Here is a 14,369-nt window from a genome sequence, read left to right on the forward strand (position 1 = left end):
TGGGGTGAGTGAAGACAGCGTTTAATGAACTTGCCCCGTGCGTGCCTGAAGTTCAGCCTACATCAGTGACCACACAGCCTGGGCTGGGATGGACGGCCCGGGTGGGTATAGGGACCGACCTGCTCTCAGCCTGCACCCCTCTAACTGCACAGCCAGGAACAGGTGCACCTTCGGCCCAGTGATGCTGCCAGTCCATCGCACCTGTCAGCTTCGGGGCGATCCTGGGGCCACAGCCCCGCCAGGGCTGGGGAGGGAGTAGGCGACACCATCCTGGACACAGCAGGGAGATGTGGGAGCAAGAAGGGGTGACCTGGGGGAGCCAGAGGTGGGCAGGAAGGCGGAGCCTGACAGACCCTCCGCAGCAGGCCGGGGCAAGAGGAGGGCGCGCAGCTCAGAGGCACACCTCCAGCAGGTAGCGCAGGCGGCACTGGCTCTCCTGGTAGATGAGGTACTCGCTCTGTGAGAACCAGGAACTGCTGAACTCGGGGCAGGGTGTGGGCTGGCCCTGGGGCACCACCACTCGCTGGCCATCCAGCTCCAGCTCGGTGTTCTGGGTTGGATCTGCAGGGTACAGCCCCGGCCGAGGGGGACACCAGGGTCACTCACTGGTCCTTGACCTTACCAGGAAGTTCTGCCCCCCCCCCCCATGCTGTCTGCTTCTGGCACAGGGCTTGCCAGTTCATTCCCACCTTGCCAACCTCCAAACCACTGCGCAGGCTGGGCTCTCCGCCTGGACCACCCTGCCCCATTGCTCCCCCTGGGGAACACCCACTCATCCTTCAGTGCATGACGACACCTCTCCTTTGAAGCCCTCCTGGATACCCAGGAACGATTTGAATGGCAAAGTGAAATCCTGCAGTGAGGACGCTGCTTTTTGCCCCTCTGCACAACCCCCTCTCTGCTTGCTGCTCCCTGCAGTCACCCTGGTCCCTTGTCGCAGCAGCCCCACTTCCATCCACAGGCCTGTGCAGCTTCTCAGGCCTGGGACTCACCAGGCTCTGTGTGGCCTCGGGCAATGACGCTGTCAAAGCCAGGGGGTGGCTTCTTCAAGCTGGGCTCGTCCATGGTGATGTGGTGCTCTCTGCCAAGTGCCACCTCACTCAGGAACATGTAGCCGATATGGTGGTTTCCGCAGGACATGCCCGTAACTGGGGCCACAGGGAGGCTCAGGCTGGGCTGCTCGGCCCTCTGGCGGACTCCCTGGGCCCCTCCCTGCCACACTGTTAGCCCCTCTGCCTTGGCTGCCTCAGTGTGGACAGGGCCCGCCACCCTTAGGAAACCCCTCGCCCCGGCCACGCTGCCTCCCGACTCTCTCCTCGACTCCGGGGCTCCCAGAGCCAGGCTGGTGTACCCCCTGCTGCCCTCACCACAGTCAGTCAAGGCCTCCCAGTGACCGAATCTGGGGTGGGACGGTTTGCTCCCTGGCCCGCTTGCTGACTTGGCCACCGCACCCTTTCCCCACTAGCCCAGCCCCCTTGTGCTGGCTCTCTGGGGGCTACTCTCCCCTCTTCCATAGGCTCCTCTGCCTCCCTGCCAGACCCCTTGGCCTTGGGCAACCTTGGATACTCTAGAATTTCAGCCCCATTTGCCCTTGGACCTTGCTGCCTTGTCTGGGTGAGTGGCGGTGGTCTCCAATGAAGGGGTCAGCCTGGTCTGGGGACCCAGTCTGGAGAGGTCACCTCAGTGAGGGCTACGCTGGACAGAAACCTGGGGGTCATTAGAGATGACTTTGACCCTGTCTTTCCCACGTGCTGCCACCCCACCCTGCGCATCCCTCTCCCGGATTCTCTCTGCCCCCACACCCGTGCCCTGTCTCTCTGCCCCCACACCCATGCCTGATGACTCCACCTCCTCCCTGCAGCCTCCAGGCCCGCCACCCTGCCCAGGGCTGCAACCACTGGGGTCCAGCTATGTCCATGTCCAAACGGGCACCCGCTTGCTCTCTGGATGAGACCCTCTTGTCCCCAAGTCCCCAGCCGCTGCCCACACAGGCCTTTGAGCTTTCCTATCAGGCTGGGCTGGGAGGTCTCGACCTGCTGCAGCCTCCTGGCCGGTGGCCCACTGGCTGCCTTCTTCGCCTCCAAGGGTCATCTCTCACCGCATCAGGTCTGGCTGACATGCTCACTCTATCCTCACCACCTTCTCCAGGAAGCTGTCCCTGCATTCCCTCAAGTCCCAGGAAGCCCCACTGAGTGCTCTGGTCAGTCACTATTCAAGGGTCCCTCTCCTGGATCCCCCCCAAAGTGCGTGAACACCAGGCCCAGTCTGCCTCAGTCCCCATGCCCACCGGGACTGGGCCCGAGGAACCGCTCACCGTAGCCTGCTGACTTGCTGTTCTCCGAGGCAAAGTAGATGCCCTTGCCCACACGGCCACCAGAATGCGGCATGATGCGGAGCCCGCTGGTGAGGATGGCGGCCACCACTGCCACGTTGGTGCCATGCCAGAGTAGCCTTCGGTTACCCAACTTGCAGTGGGCCTGGAACCGGTCTCCCTGGGTGGGGTGGGGAGAAACCGGGGAGCCACATCATGCCAGCACGGCGCTCCTCCCTGCCGCTCCGAGGGGCCCACTGGGGCCTGGGCCTCTGGCCACTGGCATGCTCTGGTCACTGGCCACTGGCCACTTGCCAGCCCCAGGGCTGCTGGGAACTGGGCAGAGTTGCGGGGATGGTCCAGTAAGGGACACACAAGCCAGGCCATCTCCCCAAGCGTCAGGGCAGTGACAGGGGAGGGCACTGGGGGACGTCTCACCTCCCCTTCTCGGTTCACTTTCCAGACGTGCCGAAGAGCAGGGCACCTGTAGTTGTTGCCAGTCTGTTTTAAGTAGGTGTGGATCACCTGCGGGGAGAGCCGAAGTGGGGTGCCGAGGGCGAGAGACATATGGATGAACCCCCGAGCTCTCCACAAGCCCTAGAGACTCAGGGAGAGGGAACCAGGGGTGAGGGACTGCCCTAGGCACCGTGAGGGCAGATGGGCAGAGGGGTAGTGCCCACTCTTCCCCCAGCTCCTCTGTGGGGCTCAGCCCACCTTGTACTCAGGCGCCTTTGGGTCCAGAAGCTGGAGCTGGCACTTGAGGAGCTGATAATCTCGGTCCAGCGGGTGCGGCAGCTCCTCCACCCTCTTCTCCTCCTCAGGGGCTGTCTGCAGGCTCCGGGCTAGCTCGATGTCGGCCAGCACCTAAGGTGACGGGCACTGGCAGCTTGTCTGTCCACGCGTCCTCCCGCCTCTGCTCTCCTTCCCACATGACCGGCACCGTGGCCACCCAACGCGTCTGTCCCCCTGTTCACCACCAGCCCGTCCATCACAGTCCTGCGCTCTGGGCCCGTTGGCCCCCTGCCCCCTGCTCCCATGTCCTTGCCCAGTCTGATCGGGATCCCCACTGCCTGCCCACCTGCCAGCCCTCACCAGCAGCATGTCCTTCTTGGCCTGCAGAAGCTCCAGGGAGCTGATGGGCGGGGGCCGGCTGCGGCCGAAGTTGTGGGGGATGACAGTGTAGAAGTGAGAGGACAGCTCGTCCAGGCCTGGGCCCCCGGCAGTGGGCGCCCTCAGGGCTGCCTCCAGGGCCTCCAAGGCCTCAAAGCCGCGTGCAATCTGCTGCTTGCTCAGCTTTCCCAGGGGCATCTTTTTCACATCTGGGGGGGTGGGGGAGTGGGGAGACTCAGTCCCCAGTCACTCCTGAGGCCTTGCCACCCTGCCTGGCCCCTGCCCTCACCCAGGTTCATAAGGGCCATGGCGTCACTGAACATGTCCTTGCTGAAGATGTTGGTAATGAGCTTCTGTGTGGCTGTGTCCAAGGAGCAGTGCCGCACGGGCTGAGCCAGGGTCCTCACCGGGCCTCCATCAGTCTAGGGGCAGAGGGTGCACGTAGGGGCCAGGGGCAGGGCTTGATCAAGGCCAGAGAGTGCAAGTCTGTGGCAGTGTGGCACCGCTGGGCAGGGGCAGTGGCCAGGTGGCTGGGTCCCCGGTCCCCGGTCCCCTCCCTCAGCCCAGAGCCCAGCGCCCAGCCACTATACCTTCACCACAGCTTCCTGGGCATCGTCCTCGCCCTGCACTTCGATCAGCGTGTACTTGCCGGGATGAGCCACAAAGCGGTCCCGCTCTGCCCAGCTGTTCTTGGTCTTGTCCCGAAACTTCTTCTCAAAGTCCTTCTTTGCGTGGTCCAGTGAATCGAAGTGGCTGAGCTTTGACTGGCCCACCTCTCCCTGCAATCGACAGCCTTCAGGCGCGTGCCCAGTGCCTGCCCACCATAACGCCTGCTGGCCTCTGTCTGGCCAGGCCCTGTGCCCTGTGCCTAAGCCAGTCAGCACCCACCACAGGGCTGTCAGACACACTGCCACATCAGCCTCACGGTTACCTTCGAAGGGCCAAAATAATTTTAGGACTGTCTAAATGTAACTACTCCTTAACTGTTAGGGAGTTAAAATTACATTAGGCCCTTTGAAGGCAACCTTGAGGCTGATGTGGCCCCTGATGAAAATGAGTGTGACACCCCTGACCTACAGCCTTTCGGCCTGAGTGCTGTGTGGACCCTGGGCAGCAGAGGGCAGTGCGGAGCAGGGAGAGGTGAGGGGAGGCCGTGGGGAGAGGGGGCCAGGTGGGCACTCACTACGCGGCCCCAGCGGTTCCAGCAGGCGAATCGGTCACCGTCCTCCAGCAGCTGGATGATGTAGAACTTGTTGTTGTTGCTCCCGATATTGGTCTGGTTCAGGGTGCAGTCATAGTCCCCATGCACCTGGGCCTGAGGGCACATGGGCAAGGCAGGGTGGCGTGGGCTACCCTCAGGTGGTCAAGAGACCTGACCGCTCACTCAGCCACGGTCCTCACCTGGGCCTCTCAGCCTCCACTGGGCTCGGACTGCCCTGAGTCGTCACAGGAGGCCCTGGGGGATGAAGTCTGAGGGAACATGGCTAAACTCGGGCCGTGGAAGAAAATTCTGGAAAGACACAGCTGTGCCCTGGGTCGGGGAATTGAGGGACACATGTTTATCCCCCAGGGGTCTCGTAGGGACACAACCCTGCCCTGTGGTGTAGGTTTGAGGGTGCATAGGTGAGTCCTGGGGAGACCTAGGGGGTCAGAGCCTGGCTTGAAGGGTGGAAGGAGGCCAGAGAAGCTCAGGGGCCTGCCCTGCAGTCTGAAGAGCAGGCACGACCCACCTAGTGGGATGCGATGCAGCCCTGCTGAGCTCGGGGGTCTTGGGAGACCACAGCCGACGTGGGGGACCCTTGAGCTATGTGACCAGAGCTAAGCTGCACTGGGGAGGGGAGCGGCTCTGAGTGTATTTGTCTCTAGGAGGGAGCAGGCTCCAGGCCTGGCTGGGGACTACGGCTCACCTGGGTCCCGGGACTGCGGCTGAGGGGACACTCAGGGTCCACTCGGACTACTCGATCTTCGGTGGGTGCGGCCCTGAGGGCCTCAGCCGTGGAGCGGAAGCTGTCTTCCTCTGCCCCCTGCCGGCCCTTCTTCTTCCCAGGGCCCTTGCCCTGCACAGCGAGCCTGCGCTTGGGAGCCATGGCTGGTTGGGGGCACGGAGAGGGGCTTCAGGCTTCCATGGCAGCTGCACCCCACCTGGCCAGTACAGCCCCAGCAGGCCCCACGCTGGGTTTGCCTTTGGTGAGCACCCACCGCCTCCCCCTCCCTGCAGGCCCCAGTCCCAGCCCCAGACCAAAGCCAGTTCTCTCAGCCCTGACATGCCCCTGTGCCCGAGAGCAGGGTAGTGCCAGGACCCTGTCCAGTCTGCCCACTCCGGTCAGGGAGGAGTGGCTCCCTCCCCTTTCTGGTTGGGCAGGTTGTCCAGCGGGTGCAGAAAACGAAAGGAGAACCTTCTCTCCAGCTATGGGCCCCTCCGCCCTCCAGAGAACTCTCTGGGCTCTGCCTGCTCCTCCCACCTCTCAGCTGCCTAGGACTTGGCATGGGTGCTGGGCTGACTCATCCTAGCAATGGAGCTCAGTGGGCAGTGGCGGCTGGGGCAGTGCCCCAAGGGCCAGATCTGTTCCTTCGGAGCTCAGGACCCAGTGATGAGGAATCCCTTCCCATTGAGCTCAGTAGTCCCAGGCTGTCAGCCAGCGTCCCAGACCAGTGGTCTTGAATTGCCACTGTACAAGGGAAGTACCCCTCCCCCCCTGCCGCCGCCACCCTTCAAAGGGCTGTGGACAGAGCAGTGGGCACTCACCTAGGAGAGGCAGGGACCTGGGAGAGGTGGTCCTTGATGCCCAGTATGAGGACCTCCCACTGCTGTCCCAGTTCTGGGGTCCCCTCTAGCAATCTGCTGAAAGCCTAGGCGTGACTATGGGAGGGACTTCCTGACAATCGCTAGAGGCGGAGGAAAGCTGGAGTTGTGGTGGAATAGTATTTCAACTATTTGGCCACGAGTGGGGTGAGTCAAAGGCTGGGTCAGGCCAATACGTGCGACCTGTCCCACACATGGGTGGGCACTTCATTGGGACACTGTCAAGGCCCGGAGGACCAACGCACCGTTAGGGCTGTTCCTTCGGCCTGAGGTATCCCATGCGTGTCCACCGGTTCCAATAACCTTTGGCCAAGGTGCGGGCACTGCCTTCCTTTCTCTAATGCTGCCTGGATGTCCCTGGTGCCCCGCCGGATATTTAGTGCCAGACTTGGTACACCCTTGTCCACGCCCCTGACAGGGTGGGGTCCTGTTCTGTAACTCGGAACTCCGCATCTCTGGCGCCCTCCAGTGTCCAAGGGGCGAAAACACAGAGACGGCCCCGCGTTCGCCCCGCCTTAGACATCAGCTAAATAGCGATGCGCACGCGCTGCATTTTAGGCCGGAAGAACCCGGAACAGGCGGTTTCCTACGGAGCCGGCGCGGGAGCCTGCGGAGCCTACGGGAAGTCTAGGAGGCGTGACCACAGGCACTTACCCTCTGGGTGATTGGGGGGCGTGGCAAAGCCACCAAATGACTCAATGAGGCCGTAGGAGGCGGGGCCCGCCGGGCAGTGAGGGCCTATCGGGGCGCAGAGTCTTGCGAGATCTCCTGGATTCCGCCGCCACGTGAGTGCCCCAGCGGTGGCTGCAACACACACGGCGGTCAGCATGCCGGCGACAGCAGTGGCTCGGAAGCGGGGAAAGCCGGTCTCGGGGGAGCGGGCCGGTGTGGGAGCTGGCAAGCGGCGGCGGAAGGTGAGAGTGGCGTTTCTGAGGGCTGAGATCAGACCTGGTCTTGGGACCACTGTCATCCCACCTCCATCCCCTCCTTTCCCCTCCTCGGCCCCCTCGACCCACTCCCCGACCCTTCTCCCGGGATTCCAACTGGAGTCAGCTTCGCTTCTCTGACCACCAGCCAAATCCTAGGCTGCCGTTCCCAGTCCCAGGGCTCTCGACAGACCGGAAGGGGCCCTTGGTCAGTGCCGGAGTGGTCGGGGCCCCTGACCTGTGAAAGGATCATTCTCGTATAATTCCCAGGCCGACTCTTCCGGGGACAAGGGAAAGTCCAAGGGCGGCGGCAAGATGAATGAGGAGATCTCCAGTGACTCTGAGAGTGAGAGGTGAGCTGTGCTTTTCTTCTTAGTGGTAGGGAGCGCTGAGGCCCATGGTGCGTGGAAGTCTCAGTGAGTGAGAACCCCGGCCCTTGGCTCACAGGCCTTGGCTCTTTCCTCCAGTTTCTGATCCCGAGTAGCCTCATCTCCTTCCCCGCGGGGTCTGTGTGTGGGGAGGACCCCCCAACCCCAACTGGAGACCAGGGAGACCTCTCTGGCACATGGCAGAGTGGCAGGGAGCCGAGTCCAGGCTGGACTGACTTGGAAGGGGAGGAGGATGCAAGAAATGCTGGCTAGTTCTTCACTTCCTTTTCCCACAATTCACAATTTCTGGTCTCCCTCTGGCTCTCAACAGAAGCCAGGCACTGACTTCACTTTTGAGAGCACAGAGGTGAGCAGGCAGATGAAGACCGAATGTGTTGTAATGGGATGTCTTACCACCGTGTGTTCTGGGAAGAGACAAGGGGCATTAGAATAGGGCCTGGAGAGATGAGGAGCCCCTCGTGGAGCGGTAGGGAAGGCACTGAGGGATCAGAGGAAAGTGTAGGGTGTAAGTGCCAGAACGGGAGGCAGGGAGAAGGAAGTCCAGGTGGTGGGGGCATCCAGCTTGCGGAGGGCTTTGAATACCGCCCTCGTCCTGTCTGGTGACAGGAGTGGGGCAAGTGGCAGGGTTTCCCAGGGGCCAGCAGAGCGTCAGGCCCGGCCTTGTGGCACAGAAGTCCTCGTACCCAGGAATCCTGGTGCCTGCCTTAAGCGTTGTTGGCTTTGGGAATTCTGCTTCTCAAACTGACTCTGTGTTGGCCTTACCTTGCTCACAGGGAGACTTAAGATGCTTTGCTTAGTCCTGAGGTTACTGCGAGTAGGTGGGCTTGGCACACGCCAAGCCTTCTGCTAAGCACTTTTAAGTGGTTTTGAAATGTGTTGTGAGATGCCTTAGATACAGAAGAGTCAATGAAGTGTGTTTGTACAGTAGAGCGTGGTGAGGACAGGATGACCTCTGGGCACTCACCACTCAGGTTATGAACTCGACCATTTGCAGCAACTTATAAGCCAGTTGCCATTCCTGACTCGAGTTACTCATTTCTTTGCTTTCCTCCTTTCCTTCCTTTTTCTCCTTCTGTTTTCCATTTCCTCATGCAGTTCTAACTTACATGTAGGGACATCCACCTTTTCTTAGAGGACAGATCTGTGGGTTTGACAGGTGTGTGCCTCTGTGGAGATACAAATGGTTTCGTCACCCTCCTAAATTTCCCTGCTCTTTCATAGCCAGTTTTGCCTGCCTCCGACTCATAACCACTGTCCCTAGAGTTTTTCCTTCTCCGGTATGTGATGTGGGTGGAATCACAGAGTGTATACTTCCCTTGGCTTTTTTCGGAGTTCTGTCTGGTATGTATGAACCCCTAAACAGGGGATTGGTTGGTCTGGGGAAACTGAGTAGAAGTTCTGACCTTGGCTGTGTAAAGCGCTGAAGGTAGTAAAGTCTCTGGAGTGTGGTCTGGCCTTGAGAGTGCCAAGGTCCTTTCTGGGAAAGGCATGGGCAAGGTCAGGATTGAGTCCTGGGAACCAGTCGGGGCACCTGACAGGGACCAGATATCTGCAAGCTTGTGATCAGGGACACGGGCTGCCCTGGGTTTTCTGCTCCTGAGTGCCTGGGACCTTCCTGCAGTTCCCGGGAGCCAGTCAAAGGAGGACTTGTCTTGAGTACAGTAGTGTCCCAGCTGGTGCAGGGGCCCTGGCATAGAGGGAAGGCGGGAACTTCACCGGCACCAGGTCAAGCCAGGCCTGGTGAGGCCTCCCTGGAACCCAGTCCTTAGGACGGAGGTTGGTGCCGTGGCAGTGAAGTGATGCAGACGCCGTGTGTCTGCCTCTCAGGCTTTGCCGGGATCTGGGCTGGCTGCTCCCCCAGGTTGGGGCAGTGGTTGTGCCGGGAGCTACCGTTCCAGCTCTGCAGGTGGGGTCTCCTGTTTCCTGCCTCTCGGGCTGACCTCGTTCTTCGCTCACTCTCCTATTGGATGAGCTCGTTCTCTATCCTTCTATGTATACTTTTTAAAAGATTTTGTAAATTTACTTTTAGAGAGAGGAAGGGAGGGAAACATCAATGTGTGGTTGCCTCTGGAGTGCCCCCTACTGGGGACCTGGCCCACAACCCAGGCATGTGCTCTGACTGGGAATCGAACCAGCGACCCTTTGGTTCGCAGGCCCACACTCAGTCCACTGAGCCACACCAGCCAGGGCTCGTCCTCCATCCTTAAAAGAGGGAGGGAAGACCCATCCTGCGGCCTTTGGGAAAGCTGACAATGTCTTCAGTTGTCGTGATGGTGTGACTGCGTGGGTGTCCAGGGGTTAGCGTTAGAGTTTTGTGTGTGTGGCTCGTGTGTCTTCCCATTCTCAGGGTTGCTGTTGAGATGTCTGCAGCATTCCTGACTCTTCATACACAACCTGAGTTTTCTCAGGATCCTGTAGAACCTTCGCTTCCCCTGCAGAGCTGAGAGATTCACAGTGGTCCCTTTGGGTTTGGGTCTGTTTTCACGCTTGTGTCAGGCAATGGGCAGGCCCTTTATATTCTGCACATGTAAGCATTGGCCATGAGGGCTGGCAGGGGGAGCAGCCAGGGGGCATGGTCCTAGAAGCCGGTGGAGTGGGGTGAGTACCCTCAAACCCAGTCCCTCCTGGCCCACAGCCTAGCTCCCAGGAGGACAGAGGAGGAGGAGCAGGAGGAGCTGGAGGAGACCGCACAGGAGAAGAAGCTGCGCTTGGCCAAGCTCTACCTCGAACAGCTGAGGGAGCAAGGTGAGCCTGGGAGCTGGGCAGGGGAGGGGCAGAGCCTGCGCCTGCTGCAGCTCCTGCCCCCTGCTGGGGGCCTGGTGCAGGTTCCCAGTGTGCTGCGGGGACTGCTGGTGCTGGCTGCCCTGTGGGAGTGTGGCCAGAGCTCTAATGGGCTTTAGGGGACCTTCAAGGACCTTTAGACAGATCTGAGAGGTAAAGGCAGGCTGTGGGCAGCAAGAGACATCAGGCCCTTCCCCCTTTGCCCAAGGCAGCCTGCACTTCCCGTGGGATACTGCCCAAGTGTTTGGGGCCCAGGATGGGGGTGGGGATGGGAAGGGAAAAGTGGAGTCTTGGCCTGGGTTGACCTGGTCTGGTCTGCCCTTCCAAGAGGAGGAGAAGGCTGAAGCTCGCGAGTTTGAGGAGGACCAGGTGGCAGGGCGCCTGAAGGAGGACGTGGTACGTGTGGCAGGATGGCGCTGGGGGGAAGGGGTGGGGCTGGTCTGGCTCGTGGGTCCTCACGCCTGTCCTCTCTGTGCAGCTGGAGCAGAGGGGCAGGCTGCAGAAGTCGGTGGCGAAGGAGGTGAGTGGGCAGCGCACTTGGTGCGAGATCGAAGGGAACTGGGGTCCCTCCTTGGTTGGTGGCAGATGGCTTGGCCGGGGACTCAGGCTGTGGGGTCTTTGAGAACATGGTGGACAGACAGGGTCAGCTCAGGGCTTGGTCCCCTTGCAGCCCTGGGTTGGTGTCTCTGGGCGGGGAGGGTGTGTGAGCAGGCGGGGTGCCTCCCCGCCCCAGTCCCAGTGACCTGCCCTGCCTGCCCAGATCCAGGCCCCAGCCCCAGGGGACATTCGAGTCTTGCGCGGCCACCAGCTCTCTATCACGTGTTTGGTCATCACCCCTGACGACTTGGCCGTCTTTTCCGCTGCCAAAGACTGCACCATCATTAAGTGTGAGTGAGTGCCCGGGGTGGGGGGGCTGGTCTGGGAGGAAGGAGGGATTGGCAAACTAAGTCCTGGTAGGGAAGCTTCTAGAGGCAGGTTTGCTCCCACAGAAATGTTTCTGGGTGACAGTGGGTGCTTCTGCCCTGGAGCAGGGCTAGTGAGCTTCCTGTCACTGTCATTGGAGACGAGTGAGCAGAGGCAGGATGGCGATCTAACGGGAATCCATGCTGCTGATGGGTGGCTGGGTGAGGGCCCCGAGGCTCGGCACCGCCGGGGATTGAGTGCCTGGTTCTCCCAGCTCCCAGCCCCCTCCCCACAGCAGGGACAGGAAGAACTCGAACCACTGGCCCCCAAGAACTTTCCTCTCCCTTCTCTTCTGGGCTTCATGGCTGCCCCTGCTAGGTCATTGCTTCCACTTAACAGATGAGGCGACCTGCCCAGGGGCTCCCAGTGGCTGAGCCAGCTCTGACTGGGGCCAGGACTTCTCCCGTGGCCCCGTCTGCCCGTGGTGGGGAGGTCACCAGCCTGTCCTATCCCGTCCCTAGTACCTCTCTTCTCCTGGTGTCAGGGAGTGTGGAGAGTGGACAGAAGCTTCATGTGATCCCACGAGCCAGGAAGGGCGCGGAGGGGCAGCCCCCAGGCCACAGCAGCCACGTCCTCTGCATGGCCATCTCCTCCGATGGCAAGTACCTCGTAAGGCATGGTGGGCCCTGGGGTGGGGGAGGGGTCTGGGCACGCAGTGGGTGCCGCCTGTGGCCACTGTCCTCCTCCCTGCAGGCCTCGGGCGACCGCAGCAAGCTCATTCTCATTTGGGAGGCCCAGAGCTGCAGGCACCTGTACACCTTCACGGGACACCGGGACGCCGTGTCGGTGAGCAGGGAGCCTCTGGCAGATGTGGTCCAGGCTTGGTGCTGGGCCCTGGGGGGTGGGGTGAAGGGGGCAGAGGGTTGCCGTCCTCAGGGAACCTGCGCTGTGGCATATCGAATGGCATTGTCAAAGCCATGAGCTGGGTAAAGGGGTAGGAGAGAGCTGGGGTCTGCACCGAGCTCACCCAGGGGGCAGCTGGTGAGGCCTCTGGTGAGTCAGCAGCTGCTCTCCAGCAGGCGAGCTGAGGGGAGGGCAGGGGAATGGGCCCTGGCTCCAGAGAGGGCCGCACAGAACAGCCGAACGGCGCCCGGGGTGGGGTGGGGGGTCAGCTCCTTGTGCCAATGTGACTTGCTTTTCAGGAAGCCCTCCCTGGAACTGACCTCTGTGTCTTCTGTCTGCACCCCCAGGGGCTGGCGTTCCGCAGAGGCACCCACCAGCTCTACAGCACATCCCACGACCGCTCTGTGAAGGTGTGGAATGTGGCGGAAAACTCCTACGTGGAGACACTGTGAGTGCACGTGGGGAGAGGGTGTGCGGGTGTGTGGGTGCGAGTTCTCGGGTGACCCCATCTTCTGTCCCCTCTCCAGCTTCGGGCACCAGGATGCTGTGGCTGCCCTGGATGCGCTGAGCAGGGAGTGCTGCGTGACGGCAGGGGGCCGTGACGGGACCGTGCGTGTGTGGAAGATCCCTGAGGAGTCCCAGCTTGTCTTCTATGGCCACCAGTAAGGCCTTGACTGCACCAGGCGGGGGCTCCATGGTCTGGGGGGGACGAGGGCCGCACCCCTCACTGCTCCTTCCTCCAGGGGCTCCATCGACAGCATCCAGCTCATCAATGAGGAGCACATGGTGTCGGGCGCAGACGATGGGTAAGGGCCGCTTCTGGGCGTCTCCTGCCACCGCACTGCTCCTGCGCTCTTTGGTCAGAGGCAGGTGTGACCCCCACGCGGACATGAGGACACCAGGGCAGGCTCAGGCATCTTCCCCTGTGTCCCATGGCTGGTGGGCACTGGGTCCCCTCCCACTGTGTGCCTTTCGGCCCTGCCCCTCAGAGACCCCGCCCCCTCACCAACCCTACTGCCTGTCCCCAGCTCTGTGGCCTTGTGGGGCCTCTCCAAGAAACGGCCGCTTGCCCTGCAGCGCGAGGCCCACGGGCTGCGGGGGGTGCCGGGCCTGGAGCAGCCCTTCTGGGTGTCGTCGGTGGCGGCCCTGCTCAACACAGACCTGGTGGCCACAGGTGAGCACCTTGCGCAGCAGCGAGGAGGGCCCCATGGGGCTGGCGTGGCACTCACTGTCTCCCTGGCCCCCAGGCTCCCACAGCTCCTGTGTGCGGCTCTGGCGGTGCGGCGAGGGCTTCCGGCAGCTTGACCTTCTCTGCGACATCCCCCTGGTGAGGGGGCCTGAGTGCCCAGCCCGTCAGGGTCATCTGTGCCCTCTCTTTATAGCCCAGCTCCTTGCACGGGCCTGGCAGGAGCCCTCCTTCCGTCTCCCTCCTCTCTCTCCCCTCCTCCACTGCCTGCCCTTCCCTGCCCTGTGTGCTGGGGTTCAGGGCGGGAGCAGCCTGGGACCAGGTGTGGAGGGCCTGGCCCTGTGTTGGTTCCACGTGGCTGGGGCCAGATGGATGCTAAGCGAGGGTGTACCAACTTGGGTGACCTTGGGAAAAGTGGCAGGTCTGTCAGTGACACAGGGTCCCCCATAGCCAGGAGCCAGGTCCTGGGCCACACGGACATCCTAGGCATCTATCATCTCCTTAATCCTCACGAAGCTTCCTTGTCTCACCTGCGTGGAGCCTGAGGCCCTGCGGGGTCACGGGCTGGCCCAGGTGGCAGGAGGTGGAGCAGGACTTGAACCCAGGCCTGGGGAGGCCAGACCCTGGATGATGGTGCTCAGGCTGTGGGGGTGGGGGGGGTCTATTCTCACATCCTCTGCATTGTCCTCCCTTTTCTCAGGTGGGCTTTATAAACAGCCTCAAGTTCTCTAGCTCCGGGGACTTCCTGGTGGCCGGGGTGGGGCAGGAGCACAGGTATGGGGCCCCCCTGCAGGGTGGTGGGGGAAGGTGGCACTTGGTTGGTGGCTGGGTGGGAATGGGGGGTGGGATGGCAAGGGGCAGCTGCGCTGGCCCCAGCTTCCACCTCACTCCGCAGGCTGGGCCGATGGTGGCGGATCAAAGAGGCTCGGAACTCCGTCTGCATCATCCCTCTTCGGAGGGCCCCCAGGCCCGCGGCCAGGGCTCCTGACGTCCTCCCCCCTTGAAGTCCTTCCTAGGCCATGCCCACCCTCTTTGTATTAAAAGTCTCCTCTTTTGG

The 14,369-nt window shown here is 61.8% G+C and overlaps 2 protein-coding genes across 4 annotated transcripts; one reads left to right on the forward strand and one right to left on the reverse strand.

Annotated features, from left to right (window-relative positions):
* PARP3 (poly(ADP-ribose) polymerase family member 3) lies at positions 1 to 6,733 on the reverse strand. 3 transcript variants are annotated; one of them, XM_037049589.1, is made up of 11 exons: positions 6,470 to 6,733; positions 5,329 to 5,510; positions 4,605 to 4,736; positions 4,012 to 4,200; positions 3,711 to 3,843; positions 3,404 to 3,630; positions 3,026 to 3,175; positions 2,750 to 2,836; positions 2,315 to 2,492; positions 993 to 1,148; positions 1 to 561 (listed from the first exon to the last, which is right to left on the reverse strand). In XM_037049589.1, exons 1-11 carry the CDS (start codon positions 6,675 to 6,677, stop codon positions 392 to 394), a joined length of 1,812 nt encoding a protein of 603 aa, XP_036905484.1. In that variant the 5' UTR covers positions 6,678 to 6,733; the 3' UTR covers positions 1 to 391. The 3 variants fall into 3 exon arrangements, with proteins under 3 accessions (XP_036905484.1, XP_036905485.1, XP_036905486.1); XM_037049590.1 differs by lacking the exon at positions 6,470 to 6,733 and adding an exon at positions 6,168 to 6,460; XM_037049591.1 differs by lacking the exons at positions 1 to 561; positions 993 to 1,148 and adding an exon at positions 1,163 to 1,707 and having other exon boundaries at positions 3,711 to 3,841; positions 4,010 to 4,200.
* Positions 6,734 to 6,963: 230 nt separating this feature from the next.
* Positions 6,964 to 14,369, forward strand: RRP9 (ribosomal RNA processing 9, U3 small nucleolar RNA binding protein). The gene is made up of 15 exons (XM_037049592.1): positions 6,964 to 7,138; positions 7,421 to 7,503; positions 10,175 to 10,284; positions 10,649 to 10,716; positions 10,799 to 10,840; positions 11,081 to 11,207; positions 11,768 to 11,892; positions 11,977 to 12,069; positions 12,474 to 12,574; positions 12,654 to 12,788; positions 12,870 to 12,932; positions 13,155 to 13,300; positions 13,374 to 13,453; positions 14,013 to 14,086; positions 14,208 to 14,369. Exons 1-15 carry the CDS (start codon positions 7,052 to 7,054, stop codon positions 14,314 to 14,316), a joined length of 1,443 nt encoding a protein of 480 aa, XP_036905487.1. The 5' UTR covers positions 6,964 to 7,051; the 3' UTR covers positions 14,317 to 14,369.

This window comes from Sturnira hondurensis, unplaced genomic scaffold (genome assembly GCF_014824575.4).
Source record: "Sturnira hondurensis isolate 20B ecotype Veracruz unplaced genomic scaffold, ASM1482457v3 Scaffold0006496, whole genome shotgun sequence".
NCBI classification, from domain to species: Eukaryota; Metazoa; Chordata; class Mammalia; order Chiroptera; family Phyllostomidae; genus Sturnira; species Sturnira hondurensis.

What these genes read in the sequence shown, in the direction of transcription:
- RRP9 (XM_037049592.1), top strand. Translation starts at nt 7,052, where the DNA reads ATGCCGGCGACAGCAGTGGCTCGGAAGCGGGGAAAGCCGGTCTCGGGG. An exon ending in AGAAGTCGGTGGCGAAGGAG is followed by an intron (nt 10,841 to 11,080) that starts GTGAGTGGGCAG and finishes CTGCCTGCCCAG; the next exon opens with ATCCAGGCCCCAGCCCCAGG. An exon ending in GACACCGGGACGCCGTGTCG is followed by an intron (nt 12,070 to 12,473) that starts GTGAGCAGGGAG and finishes CTGCACCCCCAG; the next exon opens with GGGCTGGCGTTCCGCAGAGG.
- PARP3 (XM_037049589.1), bottom strand. Translation starts at nt 6,677, where the DNA reads ATGCGGAGTTCCGAGTTACAGAACAGGACCCCACCCTGTCAGGGGCGT. An exon ending in CCGAAGGAACAGCCCTAACG is followed by an intron (nt 5,511 to 6,469) that starts GTGCGTTGGTCC and finishes GCCCCCAACCAG; the next exon opens with CCATGGCTCCCAAGCGCAGG. An exon ending in CCAAGAAGGACATGCTGCTG is followed by an intron (nt 3,176 to 3,403) that starts GTGAGGGCTGGC and finishes CCGTCACCTTAG; the next exon opens with GTGCTGGCCGACATCGAGCT.